At 38.8% G+C, this 25,816-nt stretch overlaps 2 protein-coding genes and 1 long non-coding RNA gene across 9 annotated transcripts; 1 reads left to right on the plus strand and 2 right to left on the minus strand.

Annotated features, from left to right (window-relative positions):
- Positions 1-309: 309 nt before the first annotated feature.
- On the minus strand, positions 310-9,400 carry fap (fibroblast activation protein, alpha). Of its 4 annotated transcripts, XM_005452981.4 has the most exons (26): positions 9,093-9,397; positions 8,814-8,898; positions 8,507-8,596; positions 8,300-8,394; positions 8,099-8,173; positions 7,908-7,960; positions 7,704-7,776; positions 7,413-7,536; positions 7,185-7,339; positions 6,910-7,007; positions 6,675-6,804; positions 6,551-6,589; positions 6,365-6,463; positions 6,194-6,264; positions 6,043-6,096; positions 5,826-5,950; positions 5,622-5,666; positions 4,514-4,612; positions 4,135-4,204; positions 3,858-4,052; positions 3,628-3,682; positions 3,439-3,538; positions 1,384-1,442; positions 1,226-1,298; positions 975-1,048; positions 310-777 (listed from the first exon to the last, which is right to left on the minus strand). In XM_005452981.4, exons 1-26 carry the CDS (start codon positions 9,093-9,095, stop codon positions 676-678), a joined length of 2,241 nt encoding a protein of 746 aa, XP_005453038.1. In that variant the 5' UTR covers positions 9,096-9,397; the 3' UTR covers positions 310-675. The 4 variants fall into 4 exon arrangements, 3 of the variants coding, with proteins under 3 accessions (XP_005453038.1, XP_019208067.1, XP_019208068.1); XM_019352522.2 differs by lacking the exon at positions 8,814-8,898 and having other exon boundaries at positions 9,093-9,398; XM_019352523.1 differs by lacking the exons at positions 8,507-8,596; positions 8,814-8,898; positions 9,093-9,397 and having other exon boundaries at positions 7,704-7,822; positions 8,300-8,367.
- LOC109197483 (uncharacterized) lies at positions 8,908-14,506 on the plus strand. Of its 2 annotated transcripts, none has more exons than XR_002058541.2 (3): positions 8,908-9,022; positions 14,053-14,196; positions 14,367-14,506. It is a non-coding gene; the product is annotated as an uncharacterized LOC109197483 (long non-coding RNA). The 2 variants fall into 2 exon arrangements; XR_002058542.2 differs by lacking the exon at positions 8,908-9,022 and adding an exon at positions 11,465-11,557.
- ifih1 (interferon induced with helicase C domain 1) lies at positions 9,869-23,963 on the minus strand. Of its 3 annotated transcripts, XM_019352516.2 has the most exons (18): positions 23,387-23,962; positions 22,899-23,055; positions 20,824-20,952; positions 20,530-20,580; positions 18,309-18,443; positions 18,015-18,065; positions 16,194-16,414; positions 15,441-15,651; positions 14,391-14,608; positions 13,859-13,960; positions 13,618-13,741; positions 13,317-13,532; positions 11,883-12,139; positions 11,649-11,798; positions 11,370-11,531; positions 11,091-11,284; positions 10,893-10,986; positions 9,869-10,476 (listed from the first exon to the last, which is right to left on the minus strand). In XM_019352516.2, exons 1-18 carry the CDS (start codon positions 23,819-23,821, stop codon positions 10,273-10,275), a joined length of 3,111 nt encoding a protein of 1,036 aa, XP_019208061.1. In that variant the 5' UTR covers positions 23,822-23,962; the 3' UTR covers positions 9,869-10,272. The 3 variants fall into 3 exon arrangements, with proteins under 3 accessions (XP_019208061.1, XP_025759797.1, XP_019208062.1); XM_025904012.1 differs by lacking the exons at positions 18,309-18,443; positions 20,530-20,580 and having other exon boundaries at positions 23,387-23,963; XM_019352517.2 differs by lacking the exons at positions 18,015-18,065; positions 18,309-18,443 and having other exon boundaries at positions 23,387-23,963.
- Between the last annotated feature and the right edge of the window lie 1,853 nt (positions 23,964-25,816).

Here is a 25,816-nt window from a genome sequence, read left to right on the forward strand (position 1 = left end):
CTGTTGCTTTATTTAGTCCAAATCAAACATGACCTCTACCCTGACAAATAAATCCATCCCCATGTATGTGTTTGAATGAATTCAACTCAGCTGGCCATTTTGGATATATAATGTTTCCTATAATTCTTCTATATTTTTCATAATTTATATAATTTTTTGTATAACAAAACTTAATTCAAAGCACACATTAGTGTTTTATATTGCTAGTACTGGGTGTTTTTATTATAATCTTAATTTGCATGTTTGAGATCAGTAATAATCTTTTGGCCTAATAAAAGAACCATTTATGTAAAGAAAAGCAATGAATCATTTAAATGTTGAAAAACGTTTATTTGAATATTCTTATAACACATACGACTCCACTTTGCAACAAATCAGTGCAATGCATTGTAGTTAATGTATGCTATGATAATCACACATAGACACGCACGCACACACATACATAAAATTTTTTAAACTATAAATGCATGATAGGACTTGTGTCTTTGCATATCACATATTTTGCAAAAATTCCACATAACATACGGATGCCCATTTAAATGAGCAATCTGACATTTGTTGCATTAGTTCAACCTGACTTTCAGAATATTACAATTAAAAAAAGCACATTAAAAATGCATTAGACAAAGAAACTGAAACAACTGTTGTCTACAAATGCTGTTACATCCTTCACATCTATTTGGGACTAAGGAGGCATTTCTGCAGGAAGTGACTCATGTGCCTGTATATATGACGATAGGCTGATCCACTGAGACTATGGTCCTTGTCGGTGTACCACTGAAAGCAATACCAGAATATGATTAGTGCATAGACTATAAATCAATTCCAGGTAACATCGTGCACATTTTAAATCACACTTATTTTAGATTTAATTTTGCTTATAATAGACCATGTTTTTTTTTCATTTTGAAATCTTCATTACATCAACAACATCATTGCCAATATTAGCCTCACTTCCCTAAGCTAATATTTACCATCACCTCGAAGTCCACTTGCGCATCCACCAGAGCTTTGGAGATTTGTGCAGCCTGCTGGAAATGGACATTGTCTACGGGAAAGACAGAGCTTTTACTACGTGACTGGAAGCTCAAGTTTCTATCAAGGCAAACAGAGTCTATTTGTGCATGGCTTACTGTGTTACCTGGAACGCCTCTGAGAAAATGGGCTACCACATGTTCAGGTCTTATCAGAAATAGAAATGACTGAAAGAAATAACAGAACGTACCGTCCGCTGTGCCATGGACCAAGAGATATTGAACATCGTTGAAGTTCTTTGCTCTGGAGGTCACTGTGGAGTTCTAGAAGATAAAAGAATTACAACAGGCGTCTCAAGGCAGAAATGTACCTTTACTTCACCACACAGCTAATCTGAATGATATTTACTTTGTATGAGTCGGAATTCTCCGTTGGCTTGCCCATGTAGCGTTCAGTGTAAACTGCATCTGTGGAAGAAAACTCAGTTAACGCCACAAAAGTGCACACAGAAATAAAGCATGCGCATTTAACATAGGGAAGGAAAAGTTTAGATTGAATGATTACAAGCTATAGGAAATCGTAAAGGTGAACTCCATCAACTTTCAAGGCTGAATGTGACAAAATTACTAGTGTAGAGTTACAAAGAGGTGTAATCACCAGCCTAGTTTTTATCTCTGCTTGAGGCCAGAAGCTCAGGGTTCAATAATAGCAATAAAGGTGTGCTGTGAGTAATGTAGGTTAACCACAGTTAGGTTTTGGCAAGAAAAACAACACATCTCTCTTATTCTGGTGAATGTACACTGAAATCAATTCAAATGCTGTTACTGTTTTTTGTTGGACTTTTACTGACTTTATATATTTTCACTCTAAATATTTCTTAAGATGAAATTTCACTCTTTAGTTGAGTCAGCTGAATAATCAGAATGATTGCTTTGCAGACTACATTTGCAGACTGCATCATCTGGTGCATGATGGGGGATGTTGAGAATTATGACTTTACTAAAGTCATAATGAAAACAAGATTTTGAATATTCAAGACTTTTGAGGAGCTTCGCAGTGAAAAAAAGGCAGTGACTCACTGCCCAAGCCAGCAATTTTGGATACAGCATCAATATGCCCTTTCTGCCTTCCCTGTACACATGAGGCAGGTTCTTGTATTCAGCACGAAAATATTAATCATACTGAAGATGTGGAGAAAAGTAATGGATCAAACATGACACTAACACTGTTACAATACAGCGTATGTAAAGTGAAGGCCATAAAAGAAAATAAGCAGCCTGTAAAATTACACTGACCAGCTACTTTGATAGTTACACCTGTTCAACTGCTCATTCACACGCACACACAAATAGGCCAATCACTTGCGTTCAACCGAACCACATGCATTTAGGCATGCAGATATTGTTAAGATGACATGCTGATATTCATGGTAAATGAAAGTGACTTTGAACATGGCATGGTTGTTGGTGCCATACAGTCTGGTCTGAGTGTTTCAGAAACTGCTGATCTACTGGGATTTTCCCATAAAGCCACCTCTAGGGTTTATAGAGCACTGTCTAAAAAAGAAAATATCCAGTGAGCAGCAGTTTTCAGGGTAAAAAATGCCTTGTTGATGACAGAGATCTGATGAGAATCTGCTTTAAAATAACCACTTGTTGCAACAAACATATATAGAAGAGCATTGAATTTACAACACATCGAATCTTGAAGAAGACGGGCTACAGTGGCAGAAGACCACACTGGTTACAAGTTCTGTCAGCTGAGAACAAGAAACTGAGGCTATAATTCACAAAGGCTCAACAAAAGTGGGCAACAGAAGAAAATGCTGCTTGGTCCGGTGTGAGTCATGATTAGTAGTTTGACATTCAGATGGTAGGGTCAGAATTTGACGCAGCATAGTTGGATCCTTCATTGTATCAACAGCTCAGGCTGTAGTGTAATGTGGTGGTAGTGTAATGGTGTGGAAATATTTTCTTGGCATACTTTGTGCCTCTTAGTACCAACTGGGCATCATTTAAATTCCACTGCCTGCCTGAGTATGGTTGGTGACCATGTTCACAGTGTACCCATCTTCTGATGGCTGCATCCAGCAGGATAAAGCACTATTTCAGCGGTAGTTAGCAATAGTTCTTTAAAAACTTCTTTAAAAACTGAGTTCACTCAGATGCCCTCCACAGTCACCAGATCTCAATCCAATAGAGCACCTTTGAGATGTGGTGGAACAGGAGATGCCAACAAATTGCATTATGGATGCCAACAAATTTGCAGCAGCTGTGTGAAGCTGTCATGTCAATACGGACCAAAATCTCTGAGGAATGTTTTCAGCACCTTGTTGAAGCTTTGCCACAAAAACGTAAGGCAGTTTTGAAAGCGAAAGGGGATCCAAGCTACTCTGGCAAGGTGTACCTAATGAAATGGTGGGTGAGTGTATATATGATAGGCTATGTATGCATGTTCACCCACCATAATAGTCCCACTTGGCTACTGGGGCTACTGCAATTCCACACTTAAAGAGTCCAGTTCCAGCACCCAAGGCCATTGAGGAAACATAACCACCATATGACTGAAGATCAGAACAGATTGCATTAGTGAGACTATGTAGTGATTATAAAGATAACGAAAGAGGAAAAAGCAGGACAAAATACAGCTTACCCAGCCCCATATTGCTATTCTGCCTTCATCAATAAATCCCATGTCAATGAATTTCCTGTAACAGAGAGATCAGTTATTATCTGGGGCAAAACACATTTGTTAAACCAGACTACACCAGGCATTTATCTAGATGAAGACTTTTGCATGTATGTAAAAGATTAAATTTCTTCATACAACAGCTAAAGAACAACACTCATCACAGAGGTGATTCAATGTTTAGACAGACCTACCTCACAGCAGCTATTTGATCTTCCACTTCAAATGTCCCTAGGCGTCTATAGATTGAGTGCATTATTTCATCCCCTTGGTAACCACTTCCCCTTCCATCAAAGCTGGCAATGATGATCTCATGAGAACTGGAGAGGTACGTGCCCCAGTTCAGCTTGAAGCGATAGTTCACACTCTGACTGCACGGACCACCATAACTACACAAGGAGAGCAACATTGTAAATTTACTTCTGTAAATGTTAGTGGTGTCACGTGCAGTTTGGAATATTGCTCACTCACACATCAATAAGAAGAGGATATTTTTTAGAATTCTTGAAATTGGGTGGTAACATCATTTCGTACCAAAGATCTGTTGGCAAAAACACAGGAAATTGTGAAAGAAGAAAACCGATGTTTCACATACTAGGATGTCATTACAAAACATCTGGTCAGCACATACAATGGCTGATATACTTACTGACTTACAATCATAAAATGGGCAATACAACCTTAGTTGTAATTCATCATTTTTTATGCTGAAAATGTTGCTGTTACTAAGAACCATTGTGGGTGCTCATGTGAAAAAGAGCACATTAGACATACATTCAAACACAAAGCAGAGGATTTCCATATGTCTTCAACAGTTTCTGAGATGGATTTTTCAACATGCATTTCTCACCAAATCCTCCAATCTTTAAGGTGCCATATTTCATTGTTGGCATGTGGAATTCAGACAAACTCTTTTTCAGGTCCTTATTGTCTTGAAGAACAGCAAGCTCTGAAAATAAATAAATAAATAAAGTAACTGCAATGTTGTGTGTCCATAAAACAAACATAAAGGTGCATATTTCAAAGTGTTCATTACTGAGGAACCTTAACTTCTCTGAAATATTTTGATTTGCTGTTTATTCTTTTTTCTGGGAGCTTCATGAATTACCTTCCCTATTTTGCACTTGAGGTGACGCATTTAGACCACTCTGCGTCTAACTTTATGTAGAAAATGCGTCACAAAATATTCAAAACTCATGCTTCATCAGAGCATTTATGGTGCAATGATAACCACATTCTCTGTACACGCAACGGCTTCCCAAAACTGAGATGAGACACGAACCCACCCTCAGGGTTTCGTAAGCTAGTGTACTCCCAGTTCTGGTCCCAAGCCTGGATAAATGGGAGGATTATGTCAGGAAGGGAATCCGGTGTAAAATCTGTGTCTAATCAAATATGTGGATCCATCTACTGCCATGAACCCTTGGGAAGTAAAAAAGCAGCCAAAAGTACTTGAACTTGGGCCACTGTATTCGATCTACTGGCTGTATGAAACCAAAACAGCACCTAGTGCTGGTTTACAGATTTATTGCAGCCTAAAGTTAATGTGAAGTTACATATATGCTTTCAGTGGTACAACGTATCAAATAAAGGGCTTTAAAAATGTGTTTTTCAGCTTTCAGCTATCAGCTTTTTCAGTACCAAATTAACTACTTTTTATAGAACATTTTCAAATGCAGATAAAAACACAGAGATCTTAAATACTTAAAATCTGTCTGGACTATTAAAGCCTCGCTTTTACCTTGAGATCTGATCCCATATCAGTTCCACTGGAAGCACAAAATATGAATGGCTTGTATGGACAGAAGGAATAACTACAGCAAGAAAATTCTGCTGGAATATTTACTGGGTTCTTCTTATTTGACCACCTTGAAAAACAGTAGCCTTATCCCTTAATAGTATACCATGTGAGTGCAATGAGTCATTTAACAATGTGTTTGGGTTATATGAATCTGCACCTGAGCCCTTGCTGTCCATGAGTGTGTACAGGGGGAATCCAGGTCCTGGTTAAAGAAAAAAAAACAGGATACACACAAATAGAAGTGGATTACACATCAAATCGTCTGCATGCCTTCAGCAAGGATTAGTGTTCACAGATGTTCACTACCCCAAATCGGTGAGTTATTGCTTACAGTAAGAGAAAATGTGAATGGGTAACTGACCGTAGCAGTCCATTCGGTAGTAAGAGGCGTCAAAGCTGAAGTAACCTGAGTTGTACTGACACCTGTCCTTACGCAGGTTGCAGGTGAGACACTGGGGGGCAGAAGGGCTGCTTCCAATCATAACCCTGATGAAAAAAACAGCACGTCACCTATATAATTATTTACATATAGATTTTAACTGGTAAAAAAAAGAGGACAGGTGAGAATAATTCCTTACTTGTAGAGGTTTCTCTGTACAGGTATTCCTCCATGCTCATTACTCACAAAATATCTGTAGAAAGGAATTTCGCACACCAGCTCTTTATATTTTTACTTACATTTTTAAGATTTATGCAGTTTCCCCATAAACGTATGGATTCATCACTCACATGGCATCTTTGGTTAATTTGCTTATGTAGATAACTTCCCACTTCCCAGAGGTAACAGGGGTTGCTTTGCCCTTAATTAAAGACCTTCCTTTAGTAAGTCACTAAAATCTAAACACATGATTGATATAACTGTGCAAAACATTCTGCATAAAGAAAACTGGCAACACTTACATCTTTCACATAATGAATGTGTTTGTAGCCATTAGTGTCACTCATCACTTTGTAGAAACTAAGCTTATCTTCAGCAAAGAAAAGAGGCAAGGGCACGTACTGAGGAAAAAAACAAAGTAATACGTTATAGTGATACATCAAAGTAAGGTTTTAAAGAACTATATCAGTAATCTTTTGGACACTTACATGGCCCACCCATCCAGTCTTGCTTGTTTGCTCGAATTTCTATAGATAGTAAAGACATGAGTTGCAGTTAATTAGCAGGGCATGGCCATCAAGACGATTTCCTCAGCAGAGAAGTTACAGCTACCTGGTTTTCTGTCCAGCGACTTCCATCAAAATCATAGATCTGCACAACCACATAATTCTGTTTTCTTGTGAGCCACTGCACCGCAACGCGTGTATCTGTAACCCAGGTCACCGAGCACAAGATGTGATCACTGTGTAAACGCGACAGAAGGAGAAAAGGTTTTCACATAAGACAGACCATGAAGGCATTGCATTTTCCGGTAAATGATTACACATGTGCTAAATAATATACAGACCCAGAAGAAACAGAAGCGGGGGCAAACACCTGTGTGCGGTGGGATGAGTTTGTGGTATCGACAACAAAAAGTTTCACCTTAGTAAGGGGTGATCCAGCCTATAGAAATACAAATATAATATTTGTGATACATAATTATATATAACAAGACATCTGACAATATGAGATCAGCCCATTTAACATATACAAATAATTTTTGACATTTTAAAATGATAAATTGATATTGAAGTTTATATTTTGCTCTTAATTCCATGTTTGAAAGTTATAGAATCCCACCTTTGGGTATGGAATGGCCACTGTCTGAGGATATTGCTCAGATCCATACCAAGAGAACTCCACTTTGTGAACTTCTGTATTATTAAACTCTGCATATGCCAAGAACTTTCCGGTCGTGGACCACCATACTGCCCCATTCGATGCAAACACCTCCTCTGAAATTATTAGAGAAAAACATTAACCCATACAGATGCACACTTTTGAAAAAGTAATAATAATGTCACTAACCCTCATACACCCAGTCAGGGACACCGTTAAGGATCTCATTCTTTTTCCCATTGTGTGTCAGTTGCACAGCTTCATCAGCACTGACATTGGATTTGAAAAAAATGTTGAAGTCTGAAATGTAGGCCTGTAAAAAACAGTGGATTTCAACCATAAACATACACCTGCAAATTTAGTGCAACAAAAATAAGCCACAAGTATTATAAATAAATATTTATTCTGATAAACTGAATTGCAACTTGCAACATTATTCACTGGAGACAAAAAGTACATCGTGACATGGTGAACGCTTACATATTTGTTTCCTGTTGGTGCCCAGGTAAAGTACTGCACAACACGTGGAAGATTTGCAGGCGTGACAAAAGTTCTACGATGAAGTATGAACACATACAGGCGTGATGGTAATGTACCAACTGATGAATAAACATTTTTACAGATGATACATTTGGGGTGGGAACCAAAATTCATTAATAAAACTCACAAAAAACAGCTACTTACGAATTTTCCCTGTCATAGATCGAATATGAGGCACTGAATGAGTGTCTCCATTTCTGTAGGATTTTAACGACAAACACTTTCATTTGCAGGTTTTTCATTAACGGAATTATAGGAATAATTAAAAAAATTTTTTTTTTTCAAAAAATACAAATAAAGATAGAAACGTAACTAGGTGAAATTTAACACCTCACCTTTGTGTAGTTGCTTTCAAAGGCGATGTATTTATAATCACCTGACAGCAAATAATCTGTGGCTTCAACTTGGGCCTGAAATAAAAAGGACTGCATGAACTTACGGATGTGTTGCAGAATTCAGCGTATACTAATATACATAGTATTTAACATACATGACAGTATATATTAGGAAAATATTTTAAAGTACAAATATATTACAAAGGTTGAATTGCTCAAATACAGCGACTCCTCCTTTGTTTCAGCATTGTGGAGAAAGACATTCCCGTCGCTTGCTTTATGCAAATACTCTTTATCTGCAGGAACAAGGATAATAGATAAGCTTCCAAGAAGTTTGCATCGAAGGTGGAGATTAACGCTACCCAAAATCAGAAGGTATAGCAGAGGTTAAGCGACTGACGGTGATACCTGATATCCAATACAAATTGTAGGCTCTCCATCTAAAGGTGTCATTAAAGTAGTCATCAAGAGAGAAAGGCCTTTTGTTACCACCAGATTCTGAAATGATACACATGTGCTGCATTATTTATTTAACTTGCATGTAACGATACCAACACTCCATTTTTTGTGCATTTACAACTTCGTTGCTTGAATAAAGCGAACAAATAGGAAATGCGCAAACACAGAAAGAAGTCTGCTTTGAGGTAGCATTATGTAGCTGCTTTTTGAAAAGAAAGAAAAGAAAAGCGACCCACAGGCCAAGGCTCTAACTTACTGTTGTAAATAACTGCTGGAATGGTTATTAACGTGATGACGACAGCCGCCCCTATCACCCCCCACATCACCTTGTTACTGCAGCCCTGCGAAAGGTGACACAAAAGTGGCAGCCTATAAAAATCCTCTGAAAGCACACAACAAGAAGCTGACGCTGCAGGCTCCCCTTTAGTAGCCCATTAGTCCCACGGCGAGCTTCACACTGTCACAGTAAGTAGCCATGCTTTTAAACATATTTTCTTTGTTTCCCCCCAGTACTGATGGTAAATCAATTACTGACCATGGTCCAGATGAAGTCGCCGTGAAGCTCTTGGTTTTTTTAAATAATCCTCAAAGGCAGCTGGCGTGAAGTTTACAGTCACTTCTTGGAACATGCAGCCTAGTTAACATAAGCGTACGCTTGCAACGGTAACTTTAAACTAATGCAGCCGCATGAGAAAACGGAGATCCGTCCCGATTTAGGCTCCCTTCTCTCCTCGCTGCATTTCTGAGACCAGTCGACAGAGATGCCTCCTCGAAGTCAGCTGCCCAACTTTGAAAGAGCGCACAAGTTGCTGGTATTAGGAAGTGGCTTTTTCACTATGGGCGTAATGTATTCACGCAACAAAACAGGAGAGCAGGAAAAGCAGGTTTTTTTCGTGTATCTAGATCACATTAACCATGAAGTGTAAAAAAAATATTTTCGTGGCTTTTCACTTAGGGTACACATTGAACTGTATTTTTAAAAAATGTTGTTGATTTATTATTTAAATATGAGCACAAAGAGGAAAAAATTGGATAAAAATGAGAAGGTCAGTCAGTTTTGTAATACTTTTGGATCAAACAAGTTTCCTGCTTGTGTATCCATCCAATGTGATCAAACAGGTAATATATCCGTTTGCACAAACGAGCTTAAAAGAGGCTTCTAGGAATAGCAGTGCTGTCTCAATCGTAGTGACTCACTAACCTGTGGATTTAATGGAAAATCAACAGCACCTGTTTGTGTGCGTGTGTGACAGGTGGGCTCTGAGGGGCTATCACAGGCTCGGTGACTCCCATCTCATGAGACAGCCAGAGTTTGAAAGGGAAAAATATATATATACTTTATTTTTTGCTTTGCTTTTCCAGTTCATTTAATACCAGTGACAAACACTTACAAATTAATACACTGTAATCATGCATTATTTCAACAGTAAATCCCATCAAATGCGAACATAATTGAAGAGTAACACCCTTATTCTGCAATCTTGCACGTTTCACAATAATACTTTAACCATTAAAATGATGTAAAACATTCGCACTTTTTCTTCACAAACACACTTCAGTCCCATCACCATTCATGTCTCCAGTTAACAAGTAAACATTCAAAGGAAACATAGCATTTACTAGTCTGATAAGGTTATTAATCCTGTGTCAGCCATACGGCAACACAATAGAAATCAAGGCTTTCTCGATCGCTGGTTATTCTACGTGGTTGTAATTCACATTGTTTCGTCATCATCCGAGTTATCGGACATGGTCATGTTGCTTGCATGTTCGGCGTAGTCGAAGGCAGAAAACTTGATGGGGACTTCATTCCACTTGGTGCATTTGCTAATCTTCTTTCCATTTAAATTCACCACAAAGTTTTTCACATCAAGGCAGGGGCACTCGATCCCCTTGTACATCATCATTGAACCCCATCTCTGTAACAGAATACAACGCAACATATAATGAGTATTTTATTCTGCTCAGTGCAGGCCTAACCGAGACTAAATAAAGGCTTACTTTTGTGCCCTTTTGTCCTGTAATCTAAATTTGTGGTGAAACGTGATCTCAAATTAAAGGGCTGCAGTCTTATGTCATACGACAGACTCACACTTCTCTTTGAAGAACTAGCTTTATTGCTTATGACTAGAGTCATAAATGTCCTACTTTTTTCTAATTATGCTTAAGCATTAGGTATGTGCACATGCTGAAACGACTCCTTGTTAATGCAGCAATGCCGTGTTTAGCTGCCTACAAGCATGCAAATGAATTCATTGAACATTATGAATAAAATTATCTTTTTAAGATTCACAAGAGAATTTCCAAATAATTGAAAAACCTAAAATGAATCTACCTGTCCGCAGTTTTTACATGCAATGAAGCCGTTGGTCTCATAGTCGAGAAGGCGCTCCTGAAGAGTAGTATTTTCTCTCTGAATGTAAAGTTTTCTGTAAAGAGATGCAGTAAAATTAATAATAATCACAGCAGGACTACACGAGTGGAATACAGTTCAACACACACAAAAGGTTAAGAACTGAATCGTAAACTGTACCTAAATTGTGGCGTCACATTGACTCTGTGCATGTTTTCGATGATCTGGATGTCGTCGCCCGTGCAGATTGGCTCGCTGCAGCTTCGGCAGCTGAACTTCACATTAGATGGGCTCTCGTTCTTTATGTCCTTCTGCTTCTTCTTCGTCATTCTTACTTTCTCTTCCATTATAGCCTGAATCTGAAACTCAGTGATCTGATGAACAAACAAACAAAAAAAAGTCTCAAAGGATTGTGGCTTTTCAGTTTGACAAAGGCTAAAAATTCTGAAGTAAACGTACCCTTTTTTCATAGGCTGCCTGATTTAACAATTTAATTTTCTGAATGGCTTTGTTCATCATGTTCTTGCGGTATTCATTGACGCACTCCTTTTCAGCCACCCCGGAGTTCTTCACCTCGACCAGCGTGTAACTGCTGTCCTCGGCTCTTCCTCTGCCTTGGGCCTGAGAAAGGCAATTGTGAGTGAAGGGTAGGCAACCACGTTTGTTTTACACAGGCTAATATTCCTTCAATTACTGGGTATACCACATTTAATGCTCATTATTCAACTCATTACTGACCTGAATCATAGCGATCTCGTTTGTCACAAGGCCATATCGGATAACGAAATTGCAGGCTGGTATGTCCAAGCCTTCCTCGGCTACTGTGGTAGCAATCAGCAGGTTGACTTGACCCTTGCCAAATTTTTTCAACACATCCTTTTGCTCTGCCTGATTAAAACAGATTTATAAGAGAAGGTTAAGTGTAAGGCGCAAATAATTGTGCAGGAAAATAGAGAGAAATGTAGCACTCACTGAGGTCATTGGTTTAACAACGCTCTGGTCTCCTCCTCCAATGACATATGCTGATTTCACTCCAATGTCAGCAAACTTGGGGTTTTCCTGTATCCACTGATTTAGAGCAATGGCACTGCGTCGTGTTTTGATGAAAACGATCCCTCTGGCTTCATCCCGAGAGCTGAACTCATGCAGAATTTTAGTTCTTAGTTTTGACAGACTGTCATTTTCATACTCCGGATTCTTTGCTAGAGTCTCCAGCTCCTTCTTGTTGTCTGTCAGACACAGATTACAAAGAACTGAATGACATTTTTCTATCGCTGACATCAAAGATATGGTGTCTTTTTATGAGTCAAATATGAAGGTTTATAACTCTTCCGTGTTTTTCTGGTAAGTAAGCAGGTTAGCTCATCTTAACAGACCAGGACCCGGACCAGAAATGTGGGAAGGGTTAAAATCTACCACAAAATTCACAGGCAGACTGTGCCTGGTAGAAATCTGTAACGCTGACCCTTTTAGGCTATCTCCACGTATTCCAGAAGTAAAATGGCTAATTTTATAGGCAGTACAAAAATAATTTTGGTCTTTATAGCTTCTTTACCCTCGATGATGAAGGACACATCCATTTTTAGATATTGTTTTTGTTTAAATTCCATAAAGGCTTAAACTTTATTGCATTATTAGGAAATTGGACACCAATAAGCTGCTATTTCTATGCTAAGAATCACTTTTTAGTTAATCTGAGTGCCCTAACTAGAACTCCTGAAAACAGTTTATTGTTTTGATGAGTTCTTGAGCATGAGACAGACAGCCAATTTGAATAACGGCTTACTGTGTGTTAATCATAATAAAAGACTGTTCAACAAGTCTGTGTATCAGTTTTTGTGTTTTAAATTGTAGTATTCTTGCAGGCACGTTAACTAATATCTGTGCAGTCTTTGGCTGGATCTTGCTAACCAAGCTTGCATCCATTAGCTGATAACTTAGTACTTTACGCTGTCGTTCAAATATTATCACATCAGCATCCAAAGTCAAATGACGGCAGCTATGATGCCAAACTCAGTGTTTCGAAATGGTAGACTAATGACCATTGGCTGATGTTGCGTGGCCATGTCTTTTATATATAGTCTGAATATTTTCTAGCTTTTTTGTTCTGAATGCTGGCAACCACTACAGAGTTCAAAATGCTTTTTGTTTTTCATTTGCTTTTAATAGATGCTAAACAAAAACAACACATTCGACCAATTAGACCGCTTCAAAGATGTTCATGGACCTCATTTTCCGTGAACATATTCCTGGCTAGCTAGATAACAGTTTCACATCTATTAGCTAATCTAAGCCAAACAACAGCTTACCTCACATTTACCCAAAAAAAAAAAGATTTTCCAAACCTCAGATTATAAAGTCAACAACTGCTTTTAATTTTCAGCCGAATGCTTAGTTTCACAATACCTTTAAACAGATTGAAGAGGAACCTCTCAGTATCTGTAATTTGTATCTTATGCTCCTCCTCTGGGGCAGTTTTTTTCTTCATCTCCTCCTCGTAGTATTTGTTCAGGAAACTGAAGGCATCTTGCATGCGAATCGTGTTGCTGAGATTCAGGCTCTCGCTGTACTGTCGGAGGTGCTCTGCACAAACTCGTACTTTCTGATTTTCATCTTTTGCAGCTAAAATGGATTGAGACAAGTACACACCATGGGAGGTTGAACAAACGATAAATAGTTAAAGATGAGCGTAAAAATCTATTCTCACCTTGTCGTTCTTTTTGAACAACCCACTGTTCGTAATTCTGAGAGCCGAGGTCACAGGTGGGGGTCAGCTCGGCATGGTTGTGGATGGCAGTCATAATTTTCTTGATTACATCACCAAAGGGATCCTAAAAAGGATATTTAGTTTCACACACATGTAATCCTGCATTAACATCAGCTGGAGTCCCTCATATGAATTAGAGTCAAAGAAAAGCTTAAACAGGCATACAGGCATGTTGGCATACCTCCCTCCTATCTTCAACAGAAACAATTATTTTTCTTTGCTCCTTTTTGAATTCCTCGTGGCTCCTTGTCATTATTCTGGAAGCGTCCAAGTTTGCACAGATCTGTGAAAAAAATACAAAGATTTATGGTGTTAAAGTTAATCCCACATCTTGATCTCATGATAGAGCGTATTTCTGCTTATTTTCTGTTGCAGTGGAAACTTTATGGCTGCCTTGTGTGCACGGTCAGTGTGGAACAGTGGAAAGAACTTGGCTGAATCAACAAGTTTCTCTATGACTGAAGCAGAAAAAACTGGAGCAGGATTTTGATTAAAAAAAGATGTTGTTCACTGTGACATGTGAGTTACTTGGTATGGACACAAAGAAGCGTGACTGATGACTAGTTTTCTTTCCCAGACTGTCAGATATATTAATCAGAAGCCTTATAGACTAAAGCTAAGATTAAATAATGATTAAATGTGCCAAGAATGAGTAGAGTAATATGCATGCAACACTTTTGTCCACACAGGTGAAGATGGAGAACAGTATTTACACGCAGTATGTGCTCCTCGGCTTTTTCCATTTTCGTGGCTCCCCCAACCCCTGGAGAGGCAGTCAGGCCCAGGATCTGAGGGAGGGGCACAGGCTCCTTCTGCTCCTTTATGAGCCTTTTGTTCTTGTGTTTCTGCTTCAGGTATCGCATCATTATGTGGTTGTAGACGCCTCCCTTCTGAGTGTGGTGACACTCATCTATTATAATGAGTGTCAGGTCTATATGTGCAAAAGAGAAACACATAAATGTTGCTTTGTTTCAAAAATAACATGCACGTGTCCCCATTTCTCGCTGCCACATTACTGCCAAGAAACAAAAGTGCTCAAATCTTAAAAGACTGTAATTTTCTCGACCAGCAGAGCTAATTTTATCCTATTTATTTTGCTTGTTACATAAACAGAGGTGATTTCCCTCACAGATGCCATCTCTCTCCCAAACCCACCCACACAAACCAGTACTTTTCTAGGAACCTTTGACACAGCAGTTTAAGCCACACAATAACATATGTTAGAAAACTGTCTACTTCAAAAAACAAAAAACAAAAAAAAAACTTTATATAGTTTGGATTTTACAAAAGTGTAAGCAGAGTGAATTCTAATTATTCCCATGTACTAGTTTAAGCGATGCAATACAAAATTTTCCCTGGAGGAAAAAGAGTATGGAGAGTGGCAGCTTGATGTATTTTGGGTGATAGAAGCTCTCATGTGAATTTGATGAGCCACACGCTGATGGCTTGAACAGACGTGTGGCCTGGAAACCAGGAGGAAAAAAAAGTACATGCTTTCAGGCGTTTCAACAAACAGCATATGTTCCACTGAGGTGGCTATTCCACCTTGGACTTGTGAGTGCCAACAGGAGTAAGCAGCAGAGTCGGAAGACTTTGACAAGATGCTATCAGGGGAGATGCTGCTCTGTCCTTTGGGTGGCTTTCTATTCCAGAAGCTGTCAGAGTTTGAAGCCTAAGCCTAGATAGCTAAAGAGTGTGTGTATTTTAAAAAAAATATAAGGATAATATATTCAGTTTTGTGAAATTGTGTTCAAATATCATACCACTTAAGTTCACGCCCTCATCCTCTCCACCGTTAGCCCTCTCTAAGTAATTTTCCAGAATCTGGGCTGTGCAAATGATGATGTCATTCTTCTTCACGATTTCTGTGAAAGAGATTTTGAGCTGGGAGTCTCCGCTGACTCGCTCCACTTTATATTTGTTCTTGAGAAAGGGCAGGAATTCTGCAGAGTAGTGCTGCTCAACAAGAGGAACCTGCAGGGCACCAGAGCACATGAAACTTTCATGAAGTCAACGCCACAAAAGTCAAGAGATTTAACCGACAAAATAAGAAAAAGTATTTACTGTTGTTTTTAGGATCAGAGAGCTCCTGATGATTTAAGTGTTTGTGCCAACATTAGTAAACCAGAACACATAAATATGTGCTAGACTGTTTGGTTAAGGCAGGGTCTCAAATTAGCTGTGCAGTAATTTAGGAGCTTCTGTTGATGTTGGTTTTTAGAGCAGAGAGAGTAAAGGCACTGGAGGTTACTGTTCTGCTCTTTTTCACAAATCAAGAACCAAAAACTGTGATGATTTTCAGTGATGATCACTATTTCACAATCTGTTTTCAAATGCAGCCACATAGTTTTACAGCTGGAAAACCTGGAATCCAAAATGGATTTTATAATAGGCCACATGAAGTATGTGCTAAAAAATAACAATGTTCAGGAGTGCTTAATGAGAAATGGACAGAAGTAGGTTAGCATAATAGTGCAAACCCAGAAGTATTCTATACCAGACAGACATTGTAGTACCTTGTTCACCAGGACGATCACTTTCCTTGGTTTCCCTTCAGCCTTCCTTCTGTCCAGATGTTCTTTGGTAATATAAACTGCAACTCTGGTTTTACCGCTTCCTGTGGGGAGACATACGATGATGTTTTTCCCCTCCAAGGCAGGTCCAGCGACTTCCATCTGATAATCTCGAAGAATAATTTCTTTTTCTGGGCTTCTGGCAACTTCTAAGGCACTTCCATCTGCAAAGGAGAGCAGAGGTTCAGAATCACAAAACGTCTGTCTGTGTCAGCAACCCACAATTACAGACATGACCAACAGGAAATGCCTGCTTCTCTTTGTTTTTCTTCCTGGGTAAACAGAGAACATACACATACACTGTACAGCACATTCATATCATGTAAGATGATCTAACTTTAAAACACTTCCAATAGTTAAACCACAAACAAAGGCACTGAGTAGAGCATGTAAATCATGTTTCAGTGTTACAAGATAAACATTGTGCACTATAAATTATGTCACTGAGAGGCACTACTTAATGCAAACCATACAGCACTAGGACTTAAAAGCAAATGCTTCTCTCTGTATAGTGAGTGCTATTTGGTATTTCACACCAGTCTACTAATCTAAAGGTGAAAGTCACAATAAAAAGGGATGGGTAGAAAGCACTATGTTTTCTTATATATGTTTTTATAATAATCAGATTAGTTAGAGAGAGACATTACAAGTCATTGCTATTTGCCTTATTTCCTCTACAAGTACAGTAGACTTACTATGATCCACTTAGACTCCAAGTTGCTGGCAGGCTGTTACTTATTTGCTCTGTCTAGGCAGGGGATAATACATGAGTAAGACACTAGGAACAATATGAGTCTACCCCCTACTCTGCTCCCCTTTCCACTCAACTCTAAGTTCTTCTTCCCCCCCAGTTAGAGTTTAACCCCACCAAATCTTCTGTTTTGTTTTCTCAGTGCAGACAGTTTTTAATTTTTGCTCACTGACTTGGAATGCCAGAGGTTACGGTGTTGTTTCAAGCAACTTTATTTAATGATGAGGAAAAAAGAGCTTTAACGATATTAATAAGTAAACAGTGGTCCGTGTGGCCTCCTGAACTTCTGAAAGCAGTTCCCATAGAATCATTCAAGAAATAAACAGAGCTGCTTTCAGATTCATTAGGACTGAGTATGAGCTCTGCTCATTTTAGAAAACATTTAAAAAAACAATTCGGCTAGAGACTCGCCTTGCAGGAACAATCTTTCATGTAAACTATTCTGTTAAACCCATTTACTCTCAGGCTGCACACATCTTTGGGGCCTTTCTGCTACTGAAATAACCTGACTAAACTGCAAAAGAATGAATTAATCTGATTCCCATCTTTTCTTCCTGCTTTGTTATTCAGGGTAGAGTATTCCAAGCAGAAATGCACTTATCCATGATATAAGCCAAACACTACAGAGCCACATGAATGTAACTTTTCCTTTACATTTCCTTATACTCCAGCATATGGTTTTCATTTGAACTGCTAGCTATGCGCTGTCCTCCTTGAGCTCTGTGTAGTTCATTATGATGCACACATGGAACTTGTTTATTAGTGTGAAAATGGCAGGACAGAGTTAATGTTCCACTAATGTAACCACATGTTACAACAACATTTTTCCTTTACCGTACTTCATATTGCCTTTAGGATACTCAGAATACTTCAGGGCAACTACAGCTGCACTGATCTTAGTTTGGTTATTGTGTGTGACCTACTGAAGCAAAATAAAATATTTGTAATTACCAAAAACCCATTTAAATACTTTAATTGCCTTAACAGGGTGAATAAAAGTGAATCCATCCCACCTGGCTGTGAGGGCTCCGAGTTGCTGGGCAGTTCATTGCCTGCATACAAGTCTGAAAGGACATAAACCAAAGTTTAAAATGTTGGTAGTTACAGTGTTACCTGTGGTTTTAAGTAAACTGAATTTTGTTTGTATTCCTTCAACCTTTTACATATTTACGTATACGCATTGAAAATTTATATTTCTAGCAAAGAAATGTTAGATATATGTTAGATTAGTTATAAGTATGACACATGTGAGTGTACTTCCTCAGCTCTCCTTAATGCTGACATTAAACAGACATGCTCTGTGTGACCTGTGGATTGATCCATAGTCTGTTCGTTCACGGTGATCTCCCTGGATTCAGTGCCATCACAACTTTCAGCTGATGCTGGACTCTCCCCTGTTGTAGCTTTAGGTTTGTCTTTCAGTGATGGTTTCTTATCTGATCCTGAGAAATGCAAAAAAAGGAACATTTTATAAATGAGGAGTAACAATTAACAAGGTAACACTTTATAGTAGGGCTGCTTGATTATGGCAAAAATGATAATCACGATTATTTTCACTGAAATTGAGATCTCGATTATTTGACGATATTTATTTAACAATAACAATGTATTGAATAATGGCTTTAAAGATTGTCAAAAAATAATATAAAATAGTGTGCAAATACTGATAACAGTGCAAATAAATGAAAAATGTAAACATCTATGTTTAGTGAACTTCAAAATACTGCATAATATTTGATCCACGTCTGACTCCGCGAACCCATAATGTTTCCACACCACTGAAGTCGTTTTACTTCTCTTTTCAACCAACAGCATTCTTTCTTCAGCAGCCATTATCCTCTCCTCTACAAATAACTTCTGCTTAGCTTTCCGAGCTTCCCTCGGGTCCTCTTAATTGTTGTGACGCGTGCTCGAAACGCAGAGAGGTGCGCTCGATTTGCCACACGGAGCAGCACGAGAGTAAAGCACGAGGGAGGTGCTAATAATCGGCTCAGTCATTTTTAATGATCGTTGAAAGCCCAGATTGTAATCTAGATTAAAATTCGATTAATTGAGCAGCCCTACTTTATAATACAGTACATCAATATTTGCATACAGACAGATGTTTCACTTTACTTGAGTGGGCAAACAGTAATGGCAAACCAGTCCCTGAGTATTAAGGAATTATCTTACAACTATTAAATTGGACATTTCACTTTACTTAAACTGACATAGAAATAGAAGGTAATGGTGAAAATACTGAGAAGAAAACAACTGATCAGAAATTAAATATGATGTTTTGTTTTGCTTTGTTAGTAATGGTAAAGTAATTCTGCAGTAAGAAGGCGCTACTGAGTAATTACTTAGTGTGATGCACGAGGAAACAGAAAAATAGTAACTAATGGTGAAGTAATTATTAATAAATGAGTAGCTACTGTTTTGTGCTGCTCTGTGTTTGCATCAGAGTTAATGATGAAGAGTTAGACTTATTTTGAGTAATTATGAACTAATCATTGCCTTTATACACGCACCGGCCTTTTTGTTAAGTACACCTTGCTAGAACACAGTTGGCCTCCTTTAATCTTCAGAACTGACATAACTGGATTCAGTAAGATGCTGAAAACATTTCTCTGTGATTTTTCATATTAACATGATGATCATGTGGTTGCTGCAGATATGTTGGCTGCAAATCCACGATGTGATTGGAATGCCCCACTCCATCACATCCTAAAGGCGCTCTATTGGATTGAGATCTTGTGACTGTGGAAGCCATTTGAGGACGATGAACTCATTGTCATGTTTAAGAAAAAAATTTGAGATGATTTGAGCTTCGTAACATACCACAGTGTCCTGCTGGGAGCAACATGGGTACACTGTGGTCAAGAAAGTGTGGGATGGGATGCAGGCTGTGGCATTTAATCAATGCTCGTTGGTAGTAAGGGGCCCAAAGGGTGTCAAGAAAATATGCCCCACACCATTATACCACCAACACCAGCCTAAACCACTGGTACAGGGCAGGCCACGTGTGAGCCTGTGCAAACCAGTCTCAGTTTCCTGTTCTTATCTCACAGGAAGGGCATCCGCCATGGTCTTCTGCTGCTGTGGCCCATCTGCTCAACAAGGAGTTACAGTGAGTTGCTGTTGCCTCCTATCAGCAGTCTGGCAAACGAGGTATTTTCTTCCAGAGAACTGCCACTTGCTGGATACTTTTTGTCTTTTTCTGGCCATTCTCTGTGAACCCTAGAGATGGTTGTATGGGAAATTCCCAGCAGATCAGCAGATTCTGAAACAGTCAGTCTTGTCTGCCTGGCAGGACAGAGTTAATGTTCCACTAATGTAACCACATGTTACAACAACATTTTTCCTTTACCGTACTTCATATTGCCTTTAGGATACTCAGGATACTTTAGGGCAACTACAGCTGCACTGATCTTAGTTTGGTTATTGTGTGTGACCTACTGAGGCAAAATAAAATATTTGTAATTACCAACAACCCATTTAAATACTTTAATTGCCTTAACAGGGTGAATAAAAGTGAATCCATCCCACCTGGCTGTGAGGGCTCCGAGTTGCTGGGCAGTTCATTGCCTGCATACAAGTCTGAAAGGACATAAACCAAAGTTTAAAAAGTTGGTAGTTACAGTGTTACCTGTGGTTTTAAGTAAACTGAATTTTGTTTGTATTCCTTCAACCTTTTACATATTTACGTATACGCATTGAAAGTTTATATTTCTAGCAAAGAAATGTTAGATATATGTTAGATTAGTTATAAGTATGACACATGTGAGTGTACTTCCTCAGCTCTCCTTAATGCTGACATTAAACAGACATGCTCTGTGTGACCTGTGGATTGATCCATAGGCTGTTCGTTCACGGTGATCTCCCTGGATTCAGTGCCATCACAACTTTCAGCTGATGCTGGACTCTCCCCTGTTGTAGCTTTAGGTTTGTCTTTCAGTGATGGTTTCTTATCTGATCCAAGAAATGTAAAAAAGGAACATTTTATAAATGAGGAGTAACAATTAACCAGGTAACACTTTATAATACAGTACATCAATATTTGCATACAGACAGATGTTTCACTTTACTTGAGTAGGTAAACAGTAATGGCAAACCAGTCCCTGAGTATTAAGGAATTACCTTACAACTATTAAATCTGACATTTCACTTTACTTAAACTGACATAGAAATAGAAGGTAATGGTGAAAATACTGAGAAGAAAACAACTGATCAGAAATTAAATATGATGTTTTGTTTTGCTTTGTTAGTAATGGTAAAGTAATTTTGCATTAAGAAGGAACTACTGAGTAATTACTTAGTGTGATGCACGAGGAAACAGAAAAATAGTAACTAATGGTGAAGTAATTATTAATAAATGAGTAGCTACTGTTTTGTGCTGCTCTGTGTTTGCATCAGAGTTAATGATGAAGAGTTAGACTTATTTTGAGTAATTATGAACTAATCATTGCCTTTATACACGCACCGGCCTTTTTGTTAAGTACACCTTGCTAGAACACAGTTGGCCTCCTTTAATCTTCAGAACTGACATAATTGGATTCAGTAAGATGCTGAAAACATTTCTCTGTGATTTTCCATATTAACATGATGATCATGTGGTTGCTGCAGATTTGTTGGCTGCAAATCCACGATGTGATTGGAATGCCCCACTCCATCACATCCTAAAGGCGCTCTATTGGATTGAGATCTTGTGACTGTGGAAGCCATTTGAGGACGATGAACTCATTGTCATGTTTAAGAAAAAAATTTGAGATGATTTGAGCTTTGTAACATACCACAGTGTCCTGCTGGGAGCAACATGGGTACACTGTGGTCAAAAAAGGGTGGGATGGGATGCAGGCTGTGGCATTTAATCAATGCTCGTTGGTAGTAAGGGACCCAAAGGGTGTCAAGAAAATATGCCCCACACCATTATACCACCAACACCAGCCTAAACCACTGGTACAGGGCAGGCCACGTGTGAGCCTGTGCAAACTAGTCTCAGTTTCCTGTTCTTATCTCACAGGAACGGCATCCGCCATGGTCTTCTGCTGCTGTGGCCCATCTGCTCAACAAGGAGTTACAGTGAGTTGCTGTTGCCTCCTATCAGCAGTCTGGCAAACGAGGTATTTTCTTCCAGAGAACTGCCACTTGCTGGACATTTTTTGTCTTTTTCTGGCCATTCTCTGTGAACCCTAGAGATGGTTGTATGGGAAATTCCCAGCAGATCAGCAGATTCTGAAACAGTCAGACCTGTCTGGCTGGCACTAACAGCCATGACACACTCAAAGTTGTTGAAATTACTTTCCTCATTCTGATGCTCGTTTTGAAGCAGGTTATATTAACCATGTCATGAGCTGCTGCCATGTGACTGGCCGACATGATATTTGCATTAATGGGGAGTTAAACAGGTATACCTAATAAAGTGGCCAGTGAGCGTATATACTAATGCCTTCTAGAATGTTTTAAGTTAATGATGATTATGTTTTTCCATAAATATGGTTATTCCAGGATTATTTGAGGTTATTTGGATGACTGTTTAGTAAAAGAATAACTTGTTATTTTCCTTTGTTACACCAAGAACATGGCTTTAAATGTAATAAAGACTATAACTTGATGATAAAACTCTTAATCATAATTAATCATCCCAATTTTGATTAGTGGGATTGTTGCTTTGCAGTAAATCACTGCATGTGATTTACTGCATTAGTAAATCACAATATATTTACTAACATATACTAACAATATATTTACTAATGCAGTTGGATTAAAGATACTGAATTCCCTCTGTAGTTGTAGTCACTTATGTGCACATGTTTTATACGATCTGTCTATACCTCACCACTGAGACTTCTGTGTCCCAAATCTCCCTGATAGTATTTGGTGTATTGGGTGTGTGTCTTCCAGCATAGTTCAGTTACCTTCGTTGCCAGTCAACTCATTATAGAGCACATCGTGTTCAGTGTCTTTAAGAACTTGAAGAAATGTTGAATACCATCCTGGTGGACATTTGATAATTCTTCTTAAAAGTTCCCTTGCTCCACTCCTGGATCCCCTGTTGCCTATTTCAGCCATAATCTAGACGATAAGTGTAATGAATAAAGTCAGTTTGCTAAGCAATCAGAGAAAGGCATTGCCACCAAAAAGATGAGCTGCCTACATTAGTCTGCCATCTAGTGGTCAAAGACAGAAAAGACATGTATTGGAAAACAGCTGAAAGAAAAGGTAAATACTGAAGCTATACTGATACTTTCCAGGTTTTTCACACCAGTGAAATTAGTCTGAATACACACAGTGAACCTTTGACACTTGAATATTTTCTCTCGTATCACCAAAGCTCATGTGCTAAGCAGCAGGCAGATTAAGCAGTAGTAGTTTTGAAAGGTTGGTTGCACTATAATGTACTTACTCTGTCGCGCTCATCTATGGTGAGCAGTCCTTTACTGAAACAGTCAGCACACACTTGGTCTGTACCCATGTCTGCAAGGCTGGGAATAAGTAAGTGAATAAACCGGACACAGTTTTCATTCTCTGCCTCAACTTCGGGAGTTGGGAGATTTAACTGCATGTAGTCAGCTGCGAATTTACAGCCCCCGTTATTCAGTGCGTCAACGAACGCAGTGAACCATCCGGGAGTATGTGGCTTCTGAACTACTGCGTTAATAAGGGAGTCCGCAGCCGAAATATCACCATCGTTTCTGGCCTTCTGTCTGATCCGTTCCTTTTGCTCGTTTTCGATAAAGTCTATAAGATCCAGGACCCGATCCACCACAATAAGCTCCTTCAGCCTCGGCCTCAAGCAGTCGATCAGGGACTCGCGCATTTCATCCGTTTCAGACTCCATCGGTACTCACTTAACCGATAACAGATCACTAAACTGGCTCCTGCGTTGCCTAAAACTACATTCACAACAAACGTGCTGATTCACAGTGCCTTTATCGAGGAAAATGGAGCTCTTTCACTTTCGATTCTCCCAAGCAGCCAACATTTAAAGCGGCCACTGGGTGTCACTAACGGACCACAGTAGTTCCAATAGATCAGAAAGTGACCTAAATTGACTTTTTGTAAATCTTCTATCTTACACAATATTATTGTAACATTATTCTGTGAACTTTCTGCATTGGCGACCATAACAACAACAGCAGCAACACCTTCCTAGTGCTATTGCCTGGTATAGGCCAAAATCTGACCTTACATAATTCAAACTTAGAAGCACAGAGACCAGAAACGAAAGGAAAAACGAGTATTTCAAAAGCGAAAACTTCCAAGCAACTCATCTCTACGTCACCAGTTATTTTGGTCCATCCCTGGTTTCTTTTCTCGACCCTCTAACTCTGTTATTGTTCTTTAATGTAGCGATAGAGCCAGTCAGCCAGTCAGTTGTGCCAAAACGTGATCGTCTTGTTGGCCTATACTATGAAATGTATGTCAAATATCCATATCAAGCCTTTTTAAGGCAGAAAAAAATATTTCTGTCACGAGGTAGAAGCTACAATCAGTTTTTGGCGAAACAACGTTTATATATCATTTATTTATCAATGTAAAACGCTCACTGACGTTAAAAATGCATTTTTAAAGAGAGACAAGGGGGTTACAGAAATTTCAACAAACATAACACAGTTACATTTAAATAATATTTCTATAAAGATATTTTAAGTGGTCAAAACGAGTAGATGGATTACAATGTAGTATGCAAAAAAGCGCAGAAGTCTCCTAGGCAGTATTCTTCAGGAATAGTTTTCCAGGCTTCATGACGGACATTCACAACATTGATTCTTTGGATATTGGCCCCCTTTTGTTCTGTTCTCTGTCAAGATGATCCCACATTGCTTCAAAAACGTTGAGGTCCGGGCTCTGAGGAGGCCAATCAATGACTGATAGTGTTCCATTATGGGTTTTTTCTACGCAGGTATGTTGTTACTTCACTGGCTGTGTGTTGTGATGTTGAAAAATGAAGCCAACTAGATGTTTTCCAGATGATATTGCCTGGTAGGTCAAAATCTGACCTTACTTTTCTGTCTTCATAATTACATTAATTTTGACAAGATTTTCAACACCACTGGGTGAGGTGAAGGCCCAACGCATTGCAGAGCCTACGCTGTCTTTTACACGTGGGTGTAGACACTCACTGTTATACATATTGAGAATGATTTGAACCTAAACCAGTTGCCCAAAACCTCTGGTCCTGTTCTAATTTACCATACCTTTATCCTTTTCCTCTTCCTAAAGAAAGCTTCTTGGCAGCCACCCATCAGACTCATGTCCTGTGTCAGATCTTTGCTTTTTTTCTTTTTTACTTTCAAAAACTCACCCATCAAATGCTCATCGTTCATATGCTGTAGATAGTTTTTAGGCCTGGCTTCTTCTTTTATCCTCCACTTGTCAAGTTTCTTCAGATTTTTTTAAGAAGACACCACACATCATGCAAAGGTGTGTCAAGTTTTCAGCTTTTAGCTCTGTGCAAATCACTTTCTTGGTGCAAAAACACTATTTTATGCCAAACTGTCTTATATAATTGTGTGTTATTGTACTTGATTGATTCATGGTTCAGTGTTAAGTGACACACACACACACACACACGCACACACACACACCAAAAACAAAACAAAACACATTCCTGTGAAAATGGTCAGCTACAAGGACTGAACTGAAAATGAGTGAAAAAGCAGTTAATGTCCAAACTACTGGTCAAGATTGGTTTTAAAAAAAAGAAAGTCATGGCTCCTAAGAGCAAAATATAAAGAAATGCATTGTAAGTTTGGCAGATTCTTATTAAAAACAAACAACTGCAACAAAGTATTTGACATACTGTGAAATTACTCACCTTCCTCAAGGACCC

This window comes from Oreochromis niloticus, linkage group LG16, assembly GCF_001858045.2.
Source record: "Oreochromis niloticus isolate F11D_XX linkage group LG16, O_niloticus_UMD_NMBU, whole genome shotgun sequence".
In the NCBI taxonomy this organism is placed as follows: domain Eukaryota; kingdom Metazoa; phylum Chordata; class Actinopteri; order Cichliformes; family Cichlidae; genus Oreochromis; species Oreochromis niloticus.

Coding starts and splice junctions, on each gene's coding strand:
- ifih1 (XM_019352516.2), bottom strand. CDS start 23,821: ATGGAGTCTGAAACGGATGAAATGCGCGAGTCCCTGATCGACTGCTTG. Junction 11,799..11,882: donor TTGTTAAACCAATGACCTCA/GTGAGTGCTACA, acceptor TGTTTTAATCAG/GCAGAGCAAAAGGATGTGTT. Junction 11,532..11,648: donor ACGAGATCGCTATGATTCAG/GTCAGTAATGAG, acceptor TGCCTTTCTCAG/GCCCAAGGCAGAGGAAGAGC.
- fap (XM_019352522.2), bottom strand. CDS start 9,186: ATGTTCCAAGAAGTGACTGTAAACTTCACGCCAGCTGCCTTTGAGGAT. Junction 5,667..5,825: donor CTACCGAATGGACTGCTACG/GTCAGTTACCCA, acceptor TTCTTTAACCAG/GACCTGGATTCCCCCTGTAC. Junction 4,053..4,134: donor TATCCTCTTCTTATTGATGT/GTGAGTGAGCAA, acceptor CTCCTTGTGTAG/TTATGGTGGTCCGTGCAGTC.